Source organism: Papilio machaon, chromosome 17 (assembly GCF_912999745.1).
Source record: "Papilio machaon chromosome 17, ilPapMach1.1, whole genome shotgun sequence".
NCBI lineage: Eukaryota > Metazoa > Arthropoda > Insecta > Lepidoptera > Papilionidae > Papilio > Papilio machaon.
In genome coordinates this window covers 2264260-2285567 of record NC_060002.1, presented here as the reverse complement: position 1 = coordinate 2285567, position 21308 = coordinate 2264260, and the positions used below count along the sequence as shown (strand labels likewise).

At 40.9% G+C, this 21308-nt stretch overlaps 1 protein-coding gene across 1 annotated transcript; it reads left to right on the top strand.

Moving 5' to 3' along the window:
• The first annotated feature begins 233 nt into the window (after positions 1-233).
• LOC106712040 (myosin-I heavy chain) lies at positions 234-19494 on the top strand. The gene is made up of 37 exons (XM_045681777.1): positions 234-354; positions 723-785; positions 1354-1443; positions 1727-1886; positions 2071-2261; positions 2822-3040; positions 3374-3538; positions 3874-4116; positions 4233-4358; positions 4475-4735; positions 4835-4968; positions 5288-5494; positions 5805-5946; positions 6545-6777; positions 7068-7302; positions 9244-9616; positions 9752-9914; positions 9997-10147; positions 10234-10402; positions 10505-10659; positions 10797-10925; positions 11021-11254; positions 11403-11638; positions 11719-11857; positions 11991-12167; positions 12331-12478; positions 12767-12938; positions 13525-13761; positions 14076-14241; positions 14512-14718; positions 15050-15235; positions 16050-16257; positions 16483-16615; positions 17685-17820; positions 18096-18335; positions 18471-18674; positions 18834-19494. Exons 1-37 carry the CDS (start codon positions 235-237, stop codon positions 18936-18938), a joined length of 6657 nt encoding a protein of 2218 aa, XP_045537733.1. The 5' UTR covers position 234; the 3' UTR covers positions 18939-19494.
• The last annotated feature ends 1814 nt before the right edge of the window (positions 19495-21308 follow it).

The following is a 21308-nucleotide window of genomic DNA, read 5'->3' as shown; positions in this document are numbered from 1 at the left end:
TTTTTTTACATCTTTTGATGAACATAAGCGATATTTTTATTCCATTTTGTAAATCGAGACCTGTAATGACAATTCAGGGTTCTAATATCATAAATTAGATTTAGAATTTATATTTTTATTAGAATTACGTCAAAAAGGAATATAGGAAATTCATGTCGAAGTTCAACGTTATTTTAAACCATGAGCAATCCACTTTATGTTTTATAATTTTCAAATTACTTATTTTCAGTCGCAATGGAGGAGCGCGAGGAGGAGGCGGGTCCCGGCGTACCCGATATGACCATGATGCCGGAGATCACAGAGGCCGCTATCAATGACAACCTCAGGCGGAGATACGTGCACGACCTCGTATATGTATCCTTTACAAATATAACTTAATTCATGAAAATTATGAAACTCTCGGCATTTTAAGGATTGAAGTGATACTTTTATAGATAGATGGTATAGACTAGTGACTAGATCTTCCAGTCCTAGATCATGGATAGGAAAAGTATAACTGTGTACTTAAAACTTATGTAGTTTTCGATTTATATATGTTGAGACATGTAATTTGGTTAGGTTTATAAACCTACCCAAATTTGTAGGGTATAATTAATACGAAACTATAAATCTCTAGTAGTAATTAAAGTTTCATATTGGGGTTAAGATATGATATATTGTATTTAATTCTAGATAAGTTATTGTCATTTTTTATGAATGATATTCCGTGACCTAACAATCAGACATACACGGGCTCGATCCTGGTCGCGGTGAATCCATATAAGGAGCTGGGATGTTACACAATGGTGAGTGAAATCTGCTAGTGTTGGGTTACATTTTGCAAATACATAGAATTTAAATGAAATTATAAATACATATTTTTACAGAAAATAATTGTCTAAACGCTAACAAAAGAACTATATTATTAGACACTTGTAAACTAAGGCAGTTCATGTTGTTACTTCAATCATAATTTTTTTTCTATATTGAATAAGCTATCGCTTGACCACGATCCCACCTGATGAAGTGATGATGTTGTCTAAAGATGGTACGCGCTAGCTTTGTAAATGCCTATTCACTCTACTCTTGAAGGCCACGTCGTACTTGGACGGAAAAATCGACGCCGACAACTTGTGCCAATACTTTGCAGTACGCACAAGGAACGATGATTCAAACCTTTTCGTTAAAACTTATTAGCTCTAGCTTAATACTAAAATCATGACTATTTAATTTAAATAAATAAAAAGAAATCTTTCTAAGAATGTTCAGTAGTTTAACCAGAATCCATATACATTAGCACTGAAAAAATTTGCAATATTTTTTTTCAATGGTATAAAAATATATCTGTATTTATAAATAATGCGATATTGACAGGAGGACATGCAAAACTACCGCGGAAAAGCTTTCGGCAGCATGCCGCCGCACGTGTTCGCACTCGCCGAGTCCGCCTACAGCTCGCTACAGGTAAATAAAGTATAACTTTTAATTTGAGTTCAAATTAAAGAAAATCAGAAAAAGTCCCTTATAAAGCGATGCAATTCGATTGAGATTTTATAAAAGTTATTTAATACCGCGCTGACGAAGACGCGGGCGACCGCTAGTTTTAAATACAGTTGATGTTTTGAAACAAAAATATAGCTTCTTAGCTAGAAATGAAACAATCACACCATTCATTTTTACCTTTAAAAGCACTAGCGATGTTTAGGAACACCTTAAATAATATGTGTCATAATTTTTTATCTTCTAGAACGGAGAAAAGAATCAGTCAGTGGTGATATCCGGCGAGAGCGGGGCCGGCAAGACGGAGACTACTAAGCTAATCCTGCAGTATCTTTGCGCGGCAGGCGGCCAGGCCACCTGGGCAGAGCAGCAGATCCTGGAGGCCAACACTGTACTAGAGGCATTCGGTAAGGGCACTCTTACTGTGAGTGTCCACTTATTATAGAACAACATTGCCATGCCTCTCAATCTTATTGAAAAAACAGCGATAGCAATAATCTTCGTTAACAAATGACTCGATATTTCTCATTCATGGTACTATCTAGGTTTTTGTATTATTATCCACACATAAATCATATTCCTCTTTCCTAGGCAACGCTAAGACAGTCCGTAACGACAACTCATCACGTTTCGGCAAGTTTGTGGAGGTGCGTTTGGATCACCGCGGTGGAATCCGCGGCGCTGTGCTGCGCGACTTTCTTTTGGAGCGCGCGCGTATCACCGGCCCCGCACCTCGCGAGACCAACTATCACGTCTTCTATCAGCTGCTAGAGGGCGCTAAAGTACGTATACAAGCGTAACATATAAAAACAATGACTTTTGGGTGGAAAGTTTAATTATTAAATTTGGCTGAAAAATGGTACTTTAAAAGTTGCCTGAACTTTTGAAACAAAAAGTATAAAAAAAACTGTTTCAAATTGCCTTGTCAAATGTTAAATATATTGCTTCAATTCACCTTACAAATATCGTTAGAGTATAACGTTAGTAGTGGGCGTGAACGAATAGATTAAGGTTAGTAGCCAGCTTCCACGCAACTCTTAATTACTTTTAAATTGCTAGATTGTTTTACTACGAGTTAGCTAGAGAGATTGACGTCGATTGATAGGTATCTTTGTCTAACAATTAAACCGCTTATTAAACTTTCTTCTAAGTCTAAATAAATAAATAAAAAGCTCTTATTTCAAGGAGTAATATAGACAAGATTTTAATCAAATTGTTTTTCCACCCAAAAGAAGACAGGTGGTAAAACAACTCAGTAAAATTTCCTATGAGATCTATTAAGTAACAATATCTTTATCGGATCGAAATCAATCAAAATATTACTAGTAATTATTTTTAACAGCACAATGCAGAACTCCGTTCCTCTCTTCGGCTGCGTGACGACATCCAGTACAAGTACTTGCGTATGGACGACGTGGAGGCGCACAAGGGGCGCGGGGGTGAGGGCAAGCTAGAAGCGCTGCAGCTGGCGCTCACCGTGCTCCAAGTGCCACCACACATGTGCGAGGGTCTCTTCAAAGTGCTCGCAGCTATACTATGGCTTGGGAACATACAGTTCCAAGTAAGAAGTACTATATCACACATTGCCCACAGAATTTCTTTCCTACAGTTTCATACGCAAAGCAATTACTATTGAATAAATGCATATATGAAACCATCTTGCTTGAAGGACCAAAATTTTGATTTAATCTAATATATAAAATTATCGTGTCACAGTTTTCGTTCCCGTACTCCTCCGAAACGGCTTGACCGATTCTCATGAAATTTTGTGAGCATATTCAGTAGGTCTGAGAATCGGCCAACACCTATTTTTCATACCCCTATTAAGTTTTTTTTAACTGCGCGCGGACGGAGTCGCGGGCGACAGCTAGTATAATATATTTGTCATCGTTAGGACGTGGATGGAGAGCGGAGCGCCCTCTGCGGTGAGGACACGGAGGCGGTGGAGGCGGCGGCGTGGCTGCTGGGCCTGGCGCCGCCCACTGCGCGCCGCGTACTGCTCGAGCGTCAGATCAACGTGCGCGGAAACGTCACAGACATACCACTCAGACTACCTGAGGTCAGCCACAGCTATAATAATCAACCAATAAATATTTGTACCATAAACTAATACGGTAGATTAGGCATAAATATTCAAGCCAAAGTACTTTAAATTTTTGTGAAAAAATATCAATTTATGTATCTAATCGTGTTTTAGTTACGAAACAGTATAAGTCTAAAACAAGTGTTTGTTTTCATAAAAGAGATAAACGATATGTTTCATATAAGTATTATAACAATAAACCTAAACTAACACTCAATTTAGTGAACTATAGTTTAAATATAACATTTCTAAACATATTATAGGTATAATTTATTAATTAATAAGCTAATGATTAAACGTTTTATGTCCAGGCGCGCGAGAACCGCCATGCAATGGCGCGTGCGCTGTACGCTCGTACGTTCGCATGGCTCGTACGTCACGTGAACAGTTGCTCGGCGCCGGGCCGCGAGATGACGCGCGCGCTCGGCGTTCTCGACATCTTCGGCTTTGAAAACTTCGCCACCAACTCTCTGGAACAACTCTGCATCAACTACGCTAATGAGAAGCTGCATATGTTCTTTAATAACTATGTATTCGCTTTGGAACAAGAAATTGTAAGTAATTTTTTATATTTATAAGAACAAAAATTAGACAATTGTCGCTTTTTTCATTAAAAAACGTCATTATTATTATGTGTTTAGACTATTTATTCTGTGTTTTACTTTTTCAGTATCGTCAAGAAGGTATCATTTATAATCAAATACAATTCACGGACAATGCGGCCTGTCTAGAATTGTTGGAGAAACCACCTAGAAGTTTATTAAAGTTATTGAGTGAACAATGTCACATGCCAAAGGTAACACTGTCCCTTTCTCCTCACATCCATTCTATCTATCCCCCTCTCTTTCTCTCTCGTTATGTCTCTTTTGAGACTTTAATTTTTTTATCTAACATTATTATTATTATTTCCAGGGTTCTGACGGCGCATACTTGACAAATATTCAATGCGAATTCGGCGACCATCAAAGTTTCGTCAAAGGCTCTCGCAGGAAATGGGAAGAGGAATTCGGAGTGCAACATTACGCAGGCACAGTGACTTACAGTGTCCACGGATTTGTTGACAAGAACAGGGATACTCAACAAGACGCCTTTATTGACCATCTGAGTCGATCCGCTAATCCTTTTGTTAGGGAATTAGCGGATTATGCTCAGGATTTAGCACCTCCAGGACATGTTAGTTTTTTTCTTGATCCTTCGAGCCGGATTCGTGATGCTCTTATCTTAAACAATCACAATATGTAGACATGTTATTGAGAATTAATTTGTTTTTAGGACTTATCCCTTTCAAGTCCGGGTGCGACAAGTACCACACAACGAGGCACATCTAAAGGTCGGCCAACAGTCGTAGATACATTTCGCGCACAATTGCAGTCTTTGGTCGATATGCTACAAGCTACTGATGTTTGGTAAGTTAGGTATTATCAATTAAACAATTGACATTGTAAGCTAGTGGAATCTTACTAAAATTATAAATGCGAAAGTTTGAATGGATGGATGCATGAATGTTTGTTAGAAGGTATCTACAGAACAGTTCAAAGCATCTCCCTGAAATTTTGCACAGATGTAGACCATAGTCTGAAAGAACACATAGGCTTCTAATTGAGTTTTTTTTAATTCCACTGGGACGGAGTCGGGGATAAAAGCTAGTGTGTAGACATAGTTTTTCATTTCCATTGAATTGGACCATACCATGTTAAGATGTGTGACGTAAACGTTGTTCATCAGGTACGTGCGCTGTATAAAGCCTAACGAGAACAAGGAGGCGGGCAAGTACAGCTCGCAGCTGGTGCTGGAGCAGCTGCGCTACCTCGGCATGAACGAGATCGTGCGCATACGCAGAGACGGCTACCCCGTGCACCTCCCCGCACCCCTCTTCCGTGCGCGCTACCGCTGTCTGCTACCGCATCCTCGCCCCACCGAGCCACACATCGCGTTAGTATACACCTACCTCTACCTGACCTTGTATAATTCTTTTCACATATCATGGCGGCTCTTAAGTTCGTGCGAGTCACTGCGGACAACACAATTTTAGGTATACAGGGGGTCAACACTGTGGAACCTTGGCCCGTCAAGATATTTGAAAAGTGTACTAGTGTGTCTTTTTTTTTCATTGCGATGACAGTTTACTCCCGAGCTCCGTTATAAAAGGTCGCTAAGGAAGCCCTTTAGTATGAAATGACAGTAGTGACGCTAATGAGCTCACTTACCAACTACTACCAGTAAATAAAAGCTTACTTTCCAGATCAATAACATCATTGGTGAATGCGCCGGCTAACGACTGGCAGATCGGGCACACGAAGATATTCATGCGCAGCTCTGTACACTCCCCGCTAGAGGCCAAGAGGACGGCGCTGTTACAGGCCTCCGCACTACGTATACAGAAGGTTACCTATAGTTTTTATGTACCACTTTACAATTACATAAGAAATATGAGGAACATTTCTTTTTATATATAGACTAGCTTTTACCCGCGACTCCGTCCGCGCGGAATAAAAAAATAGAAAACGGGGTAAAAATTATCCTATGTCCGTTTCCTGGTTCTAAGCTACCTGCCCACCAATTTTCAGTCAAATCGATTCAGCCGTTCTTGAGTTATAAAAAAAGTGTAACTAACACGACTTTCTTTTATACGAGTACTAGCTTTTTCCCGCGACTTCGTCCGCGCGGAATAAAAAATAGAAAACGGGGTAAAAATTATCCTATGTCCGTTTCCTGGTTCTAAGCTACCTGCCCACCAATTTTCAGTCAAACCGATCCAGCCGTTCTTGAGTTATAAATGGTGTAACTAACACGACTTTCTTTTATATATATAGATATATAGAAGATATAGTAGGAATCGTTTTTTGACTTTACATAAAAATTATAGTTTTTTTTTTGCCTTATGTTGTAACTTAAAATTCCTACTATAAAGTAATTTTTTCGTTTGAAATACTTTCACTAGTAATACAAGTTGTGTTAATTAGGTAAATGGTTTATTTGCAGTGGTACAAGGGCAGTGTACAACGGCGCAGCTTCGTGCAGCGCCGCAACGCAGCGGTGGTGCTGCAGGCGGCGTGGCGCGGGTGGAAGGAGCGTGCGGCATTCCTGCGGCTGCGGCGTGCGGCGCTCACTCTGCAGCGACATCTGCGCGGAGCATTCGCACGAGAGGTCGCCGCCGCACTGCGAGAGATGAGACGTGTTAATGATCAGATGAAGCTTAGGGAGGAAAGGAACAGGTTACCAGCAATCTCTATCTAGTTGTGCCTCTCTTTAGCTTAGATCTTATGGACGATGCCATTGTCCTTTGAAGATTTCTTTTCTGGATTTTAAATCGCGTATTACAACGTAAATCACTTTTTTTATGTACCATTACACCGCAAAAAATATTCGACATCAGAAGTCATTAAATAGAGTTATCATTTAGTAAAATATTTTTTAGACAATTTAATTTTTCCCCCTTAATTGTCGGTTGTATTACGAACATCAGTTAAATGCCACACATAATTTGAAATATTTCCTTTCATAGCCTTGCAGAGAAAGTGAACATGGAGCGTGCGGAGTTGGAAACAATGGCGGACCAGCTGCGGGGGCTGTCGTGTCCCAACGGGCGCGCGGAGTCCGTCAACCTGGACAACTTGTTCGACTTCCTGGCGGATGTGCCCGCACAACGCGGCGCACCAGACGGACAGCCCGCGCACCAGCCAACCATAGCAGAGATCGGGGACTCTATGGAAAGGCTCGCCGATGACTTACATCAAGAGGTGCGCCAATTTGAACTTTATAGTGATAATATTAGGTCCTTACATATGAAATTGGCGTTTTGTATGGGAGGAACAAAAAGTCGAATATTTTTTAATATAATATATTTAATTAATCAAAGTATGAACCATTATTTTCTATGTACTTTTGCCATCTCATAGGTAGTTCCTTGATCCCTTTACTAAAAAAACCAGTCGGACGGGAATCAATAAAATCTTTGAAGGCTATTTGGACTGCCCCATCGGAGTTGAATTTTTTCCCTTGCAAGAAGTTATCCAAATTTCGAAAAAAATGGTAATCTGTTGGAGCAAGGTCCGGGGAGTACGGAGGATGTCTTAGACTTTCCAATTGAAGCTCTTCTAATTTAGTAGCCGTCTGTTGCGCAGTGTGTGGTCTAGCGTTGTCGTGAAGCAGCAGTGGCGTGGAGCGATTGACCAGCCTAGGTTGTTTAGCCGCTAGCTTTTCCATCATGGTTTGCAATTGCTGACAATAGACATCAGCCGTAATAGTCTGGCCAGATTTGAGAAAACTGTAATGAACAATACCGGCACTAGTCCACCAAACGCTTACAAGTAACTTTTTTGGGGTTAATTTTCGCTTGGGGCAGGATTTGGCTGGCTGGCCAGGATCCAACCATTGCGCTGAGCGCTTCCGATTATCGTAAAGAACCCATTTTTCATCACAGGCAATGATTCGGTTTAAAATACCTTCATTATTGTGCCGGTTTAGTAATGTAACGCAACAGTCGACGCGCGTTTGCCGGTTTGCTTCGGTCAATTCGTGAGGTACCCACCTTTCAAGCTTTTTAATCTTCCCAATAGTAGGGGAGCCCAAGCGGGGATTTCGGGATTTCCTAAAGCACGGCAGATTAATATACAGGGGGATACTTTGTACCCGGTTAAGTACCTCCACAAAACATGAGGCCCATGTATAAGGCCGAACCGTTTTTCAAATATTTTTTTTGTCTGATCAGGCGAATCCCTCTAGATAATCGTCAGATTATGACACAGTACGTTTAGAACATAAAGATATATAATATATATCTTAATTAACATAATATATATCTTAATCTGACGCGCTTGAGTATTTCAAAATGGCGAATTTTTTTGCACGTTATAAAAATGACCGCGAGTTTGCGTCCCATCGAAATCGTCAGATTAGTGAATGAGAGCTTTTTTTGGTGCACTTAACACTCCCGTAGAAAATCTGACGCGCTAGATTAAATATTTTTTTTTTTACATTTTTAAAAATCTATAGCCGCTTCCCCCACCGATGTAAAGGAATATATCATATAACATTTTTTCTTCTTATCGTCTAAGCTTTGCATCCCAATAGGTCTCTACGATGCTCGAGTAAATCCCCATTTAGCCTCGTGGGCTCCCCTACTACAATTTGCTTCAAGTGAATTAAAACAGTTTTATCACTAACATCGCAGCCCGCAGCTAACTCGGACGTGGTTTGCGATGGATCCGCTTCCACAATAGCCTTCAACTCTTCATTATCAACTTGAGTCTCAGGCCGTCCACGGGGCTTGTTCTGCAGATCGAAATTTCCAGAACGAAAACGTTGGAACCAAAAACGAACTGTGTTTTCTTTTGTAACACGACCGCCATACACATCATTCACCCTTCGAGTCGTTTCCGCAGCACTAGTGCCACGGCAGAACTCGTACTCGTAAATAATGCGATATTTTAAGTTTTCCATTTTGTAAAATGAGTGACGCAAACAGAAAAAAACAGAAGAAAAAAACAAATGAATGACGGTCATCGAACCACAAATACATGAGTCTATAGCTGTACAAATTTGAATTTGGAATTCCTTACCAAAGAGGAGAAATCCGTGATTAAAGTGGCCAGTACGAAAAACGCCAATTTCATATGTAAGGACCTAATAATAAGATTCATTACGTATAGGAACGTAAAATCATATACTCAATTTTACAGCTGGAGCACGTGCTAGCGGCCGAAATGAATGAGCTCAGCAAATCTCACACTGAAGCGCAGAGGAAACCTGATGGGGCGAATTCAGATGATATCCTGCCCCCGCCACCTTCCTCTCTCCCCTTACAGTCCATTCTCCAGCCGGCGACTCCAGTGAGCATGACGTCGTCTCTCACGAACGGTATGACGTCATCGCTGACAAATGGTACGTCACCGATGGCGAACGGCGACGTGATGTCTTCATCGCTTATCCTCCCACCTACCCCTCCTCCGATGGAGGCACCAGTGGAAGATTCCCCCGCGTTCCCCTCCCCGCCAACGACCTGCACGTTACCGGAGCCAGCGGGCCCGCCGCCACCGCCACCTGCCGTCAAAGGTAAAACTTATAAGTTTCTTTTTCAAAATTATGCTACATATTAAGTTTATTCGTAATAATTTGAATAATAAATAATTCATTTTTAATACATTGTATACGTAGGAACATTAAAATTCTTAATCACTATTTTTACAGATACCACCCCACCAGAGTTGACAAACGGTATAATACCGAACGGCAAGCTGTCTGTAGTGAATGGCAAGGAGCCTATATACGAGGCTGTCATACCACGCCCACCTGGAGAACCCCCCACTGCTTCACCGCCCCCGCCACCATTATTGCCGCCAGAAAATAACGGGTAAGGAATGATTTATTAACAAGATTTGTTTAAAACCGTTTATTCTCTGCCATAATAGTTTATTGCAATATCTTGGTTCTAGTTTTCCTAGCAAAGATATCCTCGAAGAACAGATAGACGAAATCTTACCGGGTCTGCCGAGTGCTGTGACGTCACCGGACAATACCTCTGCCTCCGCCCTCCCGACTGACTCTTGCACCAGTCCACCACCAATGATGAATGGAGACTCCAATGTTAGTATTTGATTACACTATGTTATAGAAAGCTTAAATTATCAAAATTATGTGGAAGTTATAATATTTTTGTACAATGTTTCCAGACTACTGAACGCAACGCACGTCGCAAAGAGCGTGTGGAGCGACGCCTGCATCAGATGGAGGCGGCGTCTCCGCCCTCCAGCGCGCCGCCGACCACGCCTCCTGCTGATGCCAACGACCTTGCAGACTTCGCCAAGCTCTACTTCAACGATCATCCTCGTTCTCCTGAAGGTGCGTCTCTAATTAATGATATTTCTAAGGCAATAATAATTACTCGTACAAAATGATAGTCACTTCGTCAAGTAATCAACTAAAAAGTGTCACATATTACAGGAACAATAATGGCAACCCTAACACGAAAGAGCAAGTCGATGGAACTGTTGACTAAGGAGGAGATGATCACATACCACAAGGGCAACAACATCCCCACCTCGCACATACAGCTGCATGACCCTGACAGCGTTACTGCAGCTGTCAACATCTTCAGGGTACATTATCAAATTTATTATAGTCGATAGATGGCGCTGTTACTAATTTAATTTTTATTTTTTTACTATTTAATTCGCTTCCAAATTGTATGAATATTACTAAAATTTATTAATTATTTATTATGTAATTTTTGCAGGATTTATGTCGTTACATGCGGGGTGAATTAACATCGGACAAGGAGACCCAAGTTATACAATCTGTGATAGGGAAAGGTTTAGAAAGGGAAGAATTACGAGATGAAATACTCATTCAATGTGTGCGACAGGTAAGTTATTTTTAAAAGACATGGTTGTTGAAAGTATAGGTACTTTGATTAAATTCGACAAGCTTATTTAACTTCGATCGGTTCTTCGTTTATAGATAACGGAGTGTCCTGTGGAGGAGTGGGCGGAGCGAGTGTGGCTGGTGCTGTGTCTGTGCGCAGTGGCGTGGCAGCCGAGCCGCGGTCTCGCGCGGTACTACTGCGCATGGCTCCGCGCACGCGCCCGCGCCGCACCCAACGCTCCACGCGCCGCACACTGCGCCCAGTGGTGTCTCGACAACTGCAGGGGCGCAGCACCACGACTACTGCCGCCTAGTACTGTTGAAATTGCTGTAAGTTTACTAAATTAAATACTCTATTAAATCTTTCTCTATTAAACAGTGAGCAGATAATCTTAATTAATGTTCAATTGAGCAAATATGCAATCGTATACAAGCTCCGTATTCAATATAGTTGACATTTGTGTACTCTTGAATGCAGGCAATGCGTCGTCTCGGCACTATAGTGTGTCGTTTCTTCTTCCTGGATGGACGCACTAAGGCAATTGACGTACACCCGGCGGACACTGCGGCGGCGGCTGCGGCGCGCCTCGCCGACAAGCTGGGCCTGGCGCCGCACTCTCGCGCCGGCTGGGCCGTCTACCAGCAGCGGGCATCTCGCGAAGACCATGTTCGAGCCACACACTATCTGTATGACGTCATCGCCGCATGGGAAATGTAAGCTCATTATACTTTTAACATCCAATTAAGTTTTATTTTTATTTCTAATCACTTAAAACCGTACTTTTCTTTGTCAGGCAACAAGGCCCAGGCGGTGGTTCAGCGGACAACCGGTTCGTGTTTAAGCGGCGCCTATTCCGCGGCGGACGTGAGTTGCCTCACGATCCCGTCGAGGTGGCGCTGTTGTACGCACAGGCTGTGCATAGCGTCGTTAAGGTATACCATCTATAATTTTATACCTAAAAAAATAAAGAGCATACTCAGAGCGGCCATTAATATCTAAAAAGTGGTCCTTCGAGCCGGATTATTTAATTAATTATCTCAATTATTTGAAATTAACTTGACATAGATGGACGAGTTCCCGGTATCGGAGAAGGTGGCTCTTCAGCTGGCGGGGCTGCAGGCACAGGTGTCGTTGGGCGAGCCGCCGCCGAGTCCCGCGCCGCCACACACCCGCGCATATTATGCTCACCCAGAGCAGTTCCTGCCACAACGCATCGCACGCGCACGGCCAGCACACCAGTGGGTCAGTATCAAACTGTATTTAAACTATTCTTAAACCACTGAATAAAGCAAAATTTGGCAGTCATTCTTCAATAAATTGGATATAATTCTGAAATGTCACTCCGAAGTTTCCGGTCAAAAATATATGCTGTAAATACTAATAGTGTAGGTATATAATTGTTTAGGCAACAATCTTGGCGCAAGCGCACCGGCAATACGGCGCTGGGCGCGCTGAGCTGACCGCCAAGGCGCTCTACCTCTCCTGCGTGATGCAGTACCCGCTCTACGGCGTCACGCTCTTCCCCGTCACTTATAAAGGATATTGGGCACATGGTTAGTTATTACAATGAAATATTGCACCTATATTACTACGACTAAAGGATTTCCTTGGTATATAGTAGTTACGATCTGACTAATTGTTCTTTTTAACAATTCTTTGACAACTCTGAAATGTTAAGATGATAAAATTAAAATATAAATCACTCGCTAAAACATCTAAAACTTTTGGATTTCTGTTTACGGCGACTTTAGCACATCTCGTTTTTCCTCTCTTTCTCCCTCTCTCTTTGTATTTTGTAGCATGTGATAACAGATAAGAGAACAGAATATACGCATTGTCAGGTCCGAATGTGTTGCTGGGTGTGGGGGCGGAGGGCGTGGTGCTGGTGCGGCCGGCAGACAAGGCGGTGCTGGCCGAGTACCCGTACAACAACATCGCCGCGCTGCTGCTCGACCCCGTCGACAGCGGCCTCACCATCAGCCTCACCCACCACGGCCAGCACGACGGACTTAGGTATACATTCCTTCTTACTCATGATTGCTTGAGGATACCTTTAAGGGCTGCCGCACACGGACAGTTGCAAGCAAACAACGCGCTGCCGTACAACAAACGACAAATGGTTTAAATTTTGTCTTTGCTTCGGTGATAACTGGCGACTGGTTTACATTATTTTCTATGAGGGAAGACAATCAATAATAACTATTGAACCATGAGAAATGTTTTATTTATATTACTTAAGATATTTTTTTATTATATAGCAAATAATTATCCGTGAAACTCCGTAACGAATAAATCGACAGCTTAATCTTTAATTAGTTGAATAGTCTTATGTAGTCCACATTTATATAAAATAAGCGATAAACCTTTATAAACGAGAGTAGTTGTTCGGTTCCGACGGTAAACCTTATAAATAAATAAATAAGCGAGAATGCCGAGTTAGAAACTTCTATGAGCAAGAAAAATATCGCGGTTCCTTGAACTCTCGCTTTTCCTTCACTCCTGTATCCGACATGTACAATTTAAATTCTTATGATTGACTGACTGAGAGTCACTTATGATAGAACTAGCGATTTAAAACATGAAGAAATGTAATATTCAGATGCATAGTCCTGGAGTCACCACAAAAGCAAGAGGCTGCGTGGCTGATGGCGGCGTACAGTCCCCCGCTGGCCAATGGTCTGGCGGAGGAGCCTGCGCGGAGAGCTGCCCCCGCGGGGGAGCGCGCGCGTCTCGCCGCCGCACTGCGCAACGCTCGGCGCGCGCTCGTAGACTCCGGCCTACTGCGCCGACCTACTGATCTCTCCGCTGGAGGCTTCCTTAGGAATACACTACGCAGGTATGTTCTTTACTAAATTGTATGCATTATTGTTTATTGCAAGCTTTAACAAACTTTAAATATAAATCGTTTAAAAACACCTTCACAAAACATACACAAATTTATAAAGCTGTGAAATAGTTTTGATACCCTTTTTCCATATCTGATTTATTAGGTTGTATTAATACGCCAATTATGAATATCCGAGCGAGTTTTTTCTTTAAAAAAAAAATTAGGCAAAATATACAGAATCTTAAGTCGTTGTAAATATTTTTAACAAATACTTTTTTTTTAAGTATGCAACATTTATCAATTTAACGTATATATGTGTTCAGACTAAGCAAGCATCGTCTGGAGCGGGTGCGGTTGGACGTGGCAGAGGCGCAGGGCGAGAGCTATAAGGGCTTCCCCGCCGCCTACTGGAGCTGGGCTCGCGCGCTGCCTCACAGCCTCACCAAGCTCAACGAGGCTGAGGAGGTCGCCGCCACGCAGATATTCAAGGTCTTATACACTCTCTCTCTCCCTCTCTCTCTCCCTCTCTCTCCCTCTCCCTCTCTCTCTCTCCCCCCCCCCTCTCTCTCTCTCTCTCTCTCTCTCTCCTTCCTTCATATACAAACTTACCATATTCTTTTCGCAAAACATCAAAACATATACAATCTAATTAAAAGTAGTACTTATCAACGAAGTAAACCAAAAATTGAATGTTGGGACCAAAACGAAGAAAAGCGACAAATTTAAATTTGTAATATTAAATTAATAAAATCTGTGTAGGATATAATGAGCCACGCGGGTCTGAACACCCACGAGGGCAGCACCACGTCCCTGGCCAGCACCACCAACAGCAGCAGCAGCGGGTCGGCTGAGGGCGGCGCGGGGGGGGACAGCGACGACCGCGTCGCCCTCGCACAGGCATTGCTGCAGCGCTGTCTGCAGAAGGACACGCTGCTGTGTGAGCTCTACATGCAACTCATCAAACAGGTATGATTCACATTTAAACCCCTGTTCCACTAAACAACATAGATAATATAACTACTAAGCTAAAGTCTAAAAAATTAACGAAACCTAATTTGCGACTACTCTTTTTTCACTCACCATTTATCCAAAACTAGCTGTCGCCCGCGATTCCCTCCGCGGGAAATTAAAAAAAAATTTAATTAGGAGTCTATGTGTTCTTCCAGACTATCTTCTACATCTATGCTATCTTCTTCATCTATAAATTTCAGCGAGATCCATACAGCCTCTCTGGAGAAACCTTCTAACAAACATCCATCCATCCATACATACACATTGATGTATTTCTTATGCTCAGACGACTGATCACCCGGAGCCGTCATCTCGCGTATCAGCGCGTCACTGGGCGCTATTGTGCGCGGCGGTGGGCGCAGCACTGCCCCCCGCGAAACCACTCCGCCGGCTATTACTCGCCCATCTGCGGTACCGCGGCACCGCGCTGCACGCCGGCGAGGAGGGCAAATTCGCGCGCCGGGCAGAACAGGTACGCAGACTGTACTCCGTACCCAAACTTATACACAAACATCTATACAGGTGTTTAATAACCGGCAATCACCAAAGAACACAGATTAAAAACGAATGTGAATCTATGGCAGCTTCTACCAACGACAATACAAAGAGTAAAGACTTTTTAAAAACGACCCATAATGTAAATAGAGGACTAACTTCTCAATCGCTATCTAGACAGAATTCTGTCGATAGGAAATTTGAGATGCGAAAGAAGATTTTTATTTAAATAATTAGGTAATTAAAAAAAAACGACAGACTCTTTATAATGTAATTTTTTTTCATTTGTCCTGTATTGTCCAAATGTCACGGCATTATGAAAAGACTGACAGGTCCTGTTCAAACAGGGATTTACTTATGTAATTTAACAAAGGTGGTATACGTAAGACAATTCTTAACGCAAAAAAGGCACTGACTTGGACTATAACGTAATGTGCTGTTAAAATTGCAATTATATTGTTAAATTTTTCCATCCTTACTGCTTTTTTTTACAGTTGTTTTGCATTTATTTCAATAAAATGTTTTGTTTTAAAATTGTAATATGAAGTTTTATTTTACACGACAAAGACTATATTATTTTCTCACTGTTCACTTTATGTGATACTTAATAGAAAATATTACCAACATTGTAGACCTCCGGCATATTTCCATAGTCATTGCTCACATGGCATTCCAATCATATGATTGGTCAATACATAAATCCACTTCATGACAGAGCAAAAAGATTATAGTCGCAATATTTGAACCCAATATTTAATTACGAAAAAATAACACTAGACATTTTCGGTCAGGTGGCACTGAGCATAGCTCAAGTGGGCAGACGCAACAGTGCACCATCTCGTGAGGAGCTGCTGTGTGCAGCTGCACGGCGACCGATGCACGTTCGCGTGCTGCTGCTGGACGGGAAGCAGCACGGTCTCGTGTTTGGACCAGCCGCCACCGCGGACCATCTCGTCGCCATGCTTAGAGAAAAGATAGGACTCAACGACGCCGCTACCGGTAAATATATACGTCAAGGCTTTAACTTCGTCTGTATTTATAAGATAACTTTAGTTTTATCCGCCTCAATCTTTTTTACCGTCACACTTAAAATTGCTTTTGCGTATGTTTCATTTTCCCTTTAGCTAGTATTTTCAAAACAATCACAGGGTGCATAGAATGTTAAAGGGCAACACGTACTTGACAGACATTGTTAAGGAATAGAACATTGATTTTTCAATATAGGTTACGCGTTATATGAAGTATGCGCGAACTCTACGCCGGCGGGTACAGGCGAGCGCGCGCTGGCGGGCAGCGAGCGCGTCGGCGACGTACTCGCACGCTGGGAGAAGGCCGGTGCCACCGCCGCATCCTGCAGGTAACACTAATTTTAACATTACACTACTTTACCCATCAAATGACACATATCGCCTCTTTACAAGAACAACGTGATAATTTGTTAAACGACAACTTTACAGGAGAGCAATTTTAAACCTTGCGTTGATAAATTGTTGCAGTAGTTAATATGCTTTCTGAAAATAAACAAAATTAAAAAAACCCAGTTCAATATAAAATTTATCAAATCTTAAATGTTTAAAATTGCTCTGCTGTATGGTTATGGTTTAAAAATATCACATTGTTCTCGTAAAGAGGCGATATTATATCTGCCGATGCAACGCCAACAACAAAAAAAAACAGACCAATCAAATCAAGGTTAAATGAGATCAGGCGATTTATTATAATTTATATAAGATAAGAACAAAAGAGAAGAACAAAAACAGAAGAGTTGTTTATGGAATGGATGTGTGGAATGAACTATAATATGTTTATTTTATTTAATAAAATTATTACATTAGTATATGGTAATTGGGTAATTTAATTTATTACATATACTGATTGCATTTGTATGAATATGAATGATATCAAATCAACAAAGATATCACGATGCAAGTAACAAATATTTTAGAACGTGATATTTGTACAAATAACTATCTGGCAACGATATTTTGAAACGAATACAGTAATCACTTTAATAAAAGTTACCAATAATTTCGTATTTATTCTGATAATTAAGGAAGTTGGTTAACAATGAAGATTTTCATTTTCATTGTAGCAAACTAAAAAAGTTATTTGTCACCGTTTTATTTGTATAGTGTTACTTAGCTGTCGCCTGCGACTCCGTCCGCGCGGAATTAAAAAAAAACGTAATAGCCTATGTGTTCTTCCTGACTATGTTTTACATCTGTGCTAAATTTCATCAAGATCCGTTGAGTCGTTCCGGAGATACCTTCAAACAAACATCCATCCATCTAAACTTTCGCATTTATAATGTTAGTAAGATAACTTAATGCTTTATGCGATCTAAATAACGCTATATAAAAACTGAATTGTTCGATTATTTCTTTCCAAAGTTGTTGTATTATACATTTAATGTAAAATACATGTAGGTTGGTGTTCAAGAAGCGTCTTTTCTTGGGCGAGCGACCGCTACAGTCCGAGTGCGTGGCGGAGATGGAGCTGTTGTACTACCAGCTGCTGCACGCCATCCGACACGACCGCCTCCCCATTGAGACAGATGAAGCCGTGAGTTGTCTGTCTTTCATACTAACTTTATAAACGATATGTCTCCTAGTATATTGAATACATTATACTGGACTCTCTCGGACTCGTTAGGCGAGCTGTCGGTACTGTGATATAATTATGGTCGCCAAGCGAGTCGACGACACTGAATTAGTTAATCGCTTCTATTAAGAATGTATAAAAACGTATCTGCACTAATTTTTTTCCAACTTGTGAACTTGGTACGTTCAACAGTACGCAGACATTAAGACAGATGTACATGTTGTGTCGTTGTGCAGGTGATGGTGGCGGCGCTGCACGCGCAGGTGGTGAGCGGCGAGTGCTCGGGCGAGGGCGGTGAGGAGTGCCTGGCGGCGGCGCGCGCCGTGCTGCCCCCGCGGCCCACCCCGCTGCCCGCGCCCGCGCTGCGCCTGCACCACCTCGCACTGCGCGGCACGCCCCCGCACGCCGCCATGCAGCGCGCGCTCACTCTCGCCGCCTCCTGGCCCCTCGCACGAGCCACCGTATTCGACGTTATGGTACGATTGTAGCTTTACTCTGTACTACTTCCGTACTATGCAATTCTATACTTCATTTAACATAAAGCATCGAATAATAGTACTGTGAACTTATCACACATAGTGGCATTTTATTGACGTGTATTTCTTGTATAGCAATCGTTCACGTCGAACTGGCCGCGTGCGCTGTGGCTGGCGGTGGACGCGCGCGGGCTGACGCTGCTGCGGCGCGGCTCCCGCTCCGCGCTGGTGTCGCACGACCACGAGCAGCTGCTGGCCGTGTCCCCCGCACCGCGCGCACTGCTGCTCGTCACACGCGCAGACCGCAAGCACGCCAAGCTCGTGCTCTCCACTGACCAGGTATCAACACTGAATTACATCTTACTTTAGCTTTTGTGGAAAAACTAAGAGTCCGCCATGACATTTTTGTACAAATCATTCCTAAAGTAATTTATGTAACAAAGCTTATGTCAATATGGTCCTTCGAGTCGGACATTATCATATTATTTGTTGTACCAGGCGTACCAGATCGCGACATTAATAAAGGACTACATCGAGGCGGTGCGCGGGCCGGTGTCGCCCGCGGTGGCGGAGCCCAGCGGCGCGGGCGCGCGCACCTCGTGACACCCGCACGCCTAGTGCCAGTGCTTCCACGTCCGCCGCTGAACTCCGGCGCAAGCGACACTAGACACGCCTAACTCCCAACATGCCTCGACACTAACCAGAACTATTACCACAATATACAACTGATAAATACTGTTATGAAAACTCTGACAAACTCTGACAGTGAATGGTAATGTTTTGAGGTTATAAAAATTGATTGGCATGTTCGGACATTAGATGTGTTTACGTCAGATCGTTCGCGTTTCGGATTAAAGATGGTATTGTTTGCAGGAAAAGTTGGAGAAGTAAATGTTGATATGATCTTGTACTCTTGCAGGTGAAATTGTAACGTACAAAGTATAAGATTAGGTTAGAAAAAATAAATTGCAGATAAAAAAAAAACTATGGTAAAAGATAATCGGATCCACATTTACTTCAAACATGGGACAGTCTCAAGTGGTGTTGGTCAGGAGTGTTAGCATGGACGATATACAGTTGCCAGATGACGGGGAAGCAAAACATTAAAATAATAGCTCAAGATTTAAATTAAAACAGTTTAAAATATATTCCGAATCTTAGAATTACAATATTATATCAGTATTATAAATGTTAAAGGTTACGTGGTTAATTAAATTCACAATTTTTGTCTCATAGATTATTAAGATTGTTAAGATGTTTCTGATGTTATAAATAAATATTTAGACCCCTCTCCTAATCCCCTTAGTATGGTTAACTTAGGTCCTTATAAATATCGACGTTTTATCAAACTTTATAAAGTAATTACAATTAGCTGGCAGTATATACAAATAAAATATAGCCTTAGTTTAATTGAGATATTAAAAAGTTAAAATGTCATAGATTATAGAAATATTCCAAAGACTAATAAGTATCAAATAGTTCCAATACGAAGTAGGTAAAATGTCGGTATGGTTTTAGCCAACACACTTTATTCGACGTAATTCCACTTTCCAGTACTTAGAATGTCTAGATGTCCTGAACTATTCCTATATCTTACAGATTCCTATTCTATAGATTATATAGTGTTTCGCTTTTGGTGTACCGCTGGGTACTATATTTATATAGGTATATAAAAACATATATAATTGTTTCGTATAGTGAACATATAACCCAGTTTTCCTATGTCCTGTATTTTTTGTGCCTTCTAAAGTTTGTTGTTGCTTTAATCATGTTAATAACTGTGGCTAGCCTGACCGTAGTTTTTCAAACATATTACTGTCTCTTTCATTCTGTTTGAGAAAAATGAGATAGCAATACAACTGAGATAGCAATTTGTGTAAAACCACGATGATATTTGAAATATTAAATCTTTTTGATCGTGTTACGAAACAATGCTAAAAAAGTCTCACAATGTCCAAGTAAGTCCTGAATAAACTAATTGGAACTTATTTGAGAAAGTCGTTGGTTTTTCACAATCTCCAAATAAGCTGTGAAACGCAAACTATTTTGAAAGAAAGTATTATATGTCAGTTAATTTATATGTCAGTTAATTATCCAGCACTTTACGTGGACATTATATAACAGACATAACAAATATAATCGATTTTGACAATTGTTTAAAAAATACGTTTTCATTAATTATAATCAAGTTGTAATCGTTAATCGCGGCTAGTCCAGTAACACATTGAAAGTGTCAATTCAGTGAGCAAAATATGTGCAAATTTATTGTGAATGCTATGTAATTGTTTTAAATATATCGACTTTATCATACATATAAATATAACATATTGCACAATGTTATATCTCAATATTTTATATTAAAAAAATATATTTATGACTAATAATAAAAATGTAAATGTATATTAACTTTTCATTTAAATTTCATTGGAAAATTAATACGTCAATCTATTATTAGCAAATGACGTAATTAAATTTTTAAAAACTTGAAAAGTTAGACTCGACATTGTTATAATTTTAAAAAAACCTATTCAATCGCCTTCAATAGATTTTCACAACAATTCTCTTTTCGGTTAATCTTTGCCTTTTCTTCTAACAGTTTAGCTGACGACATAACCTGTACAAAATCGAATTGTCGCCTCTTTCATTTTTTTTAAAATCGGAGACAACACTATGTTTCAGTACAGTTATTTGAGCTTATTTTAGGTGTATTTGGCCAAATTGGTGCTTAGATAATTGCTTTGTTTGTTCTGATCTCATATTAAGTATTATTTATTTAGATGCCATAATGTGTTTAATTACGGGCGATTTTTTTTAATTAGGTATTATTTATTTCTCTTTTTTATTTGACATCTGTATATAAACGGAAAAACCAAAGAATACGAATCGTCCCTTTGGATATTTTTTTTTAATTTGATTTTTAATTTAATATACTGAATTTTGTATATATTTAGTTTTAAACTTTAACATGAAATA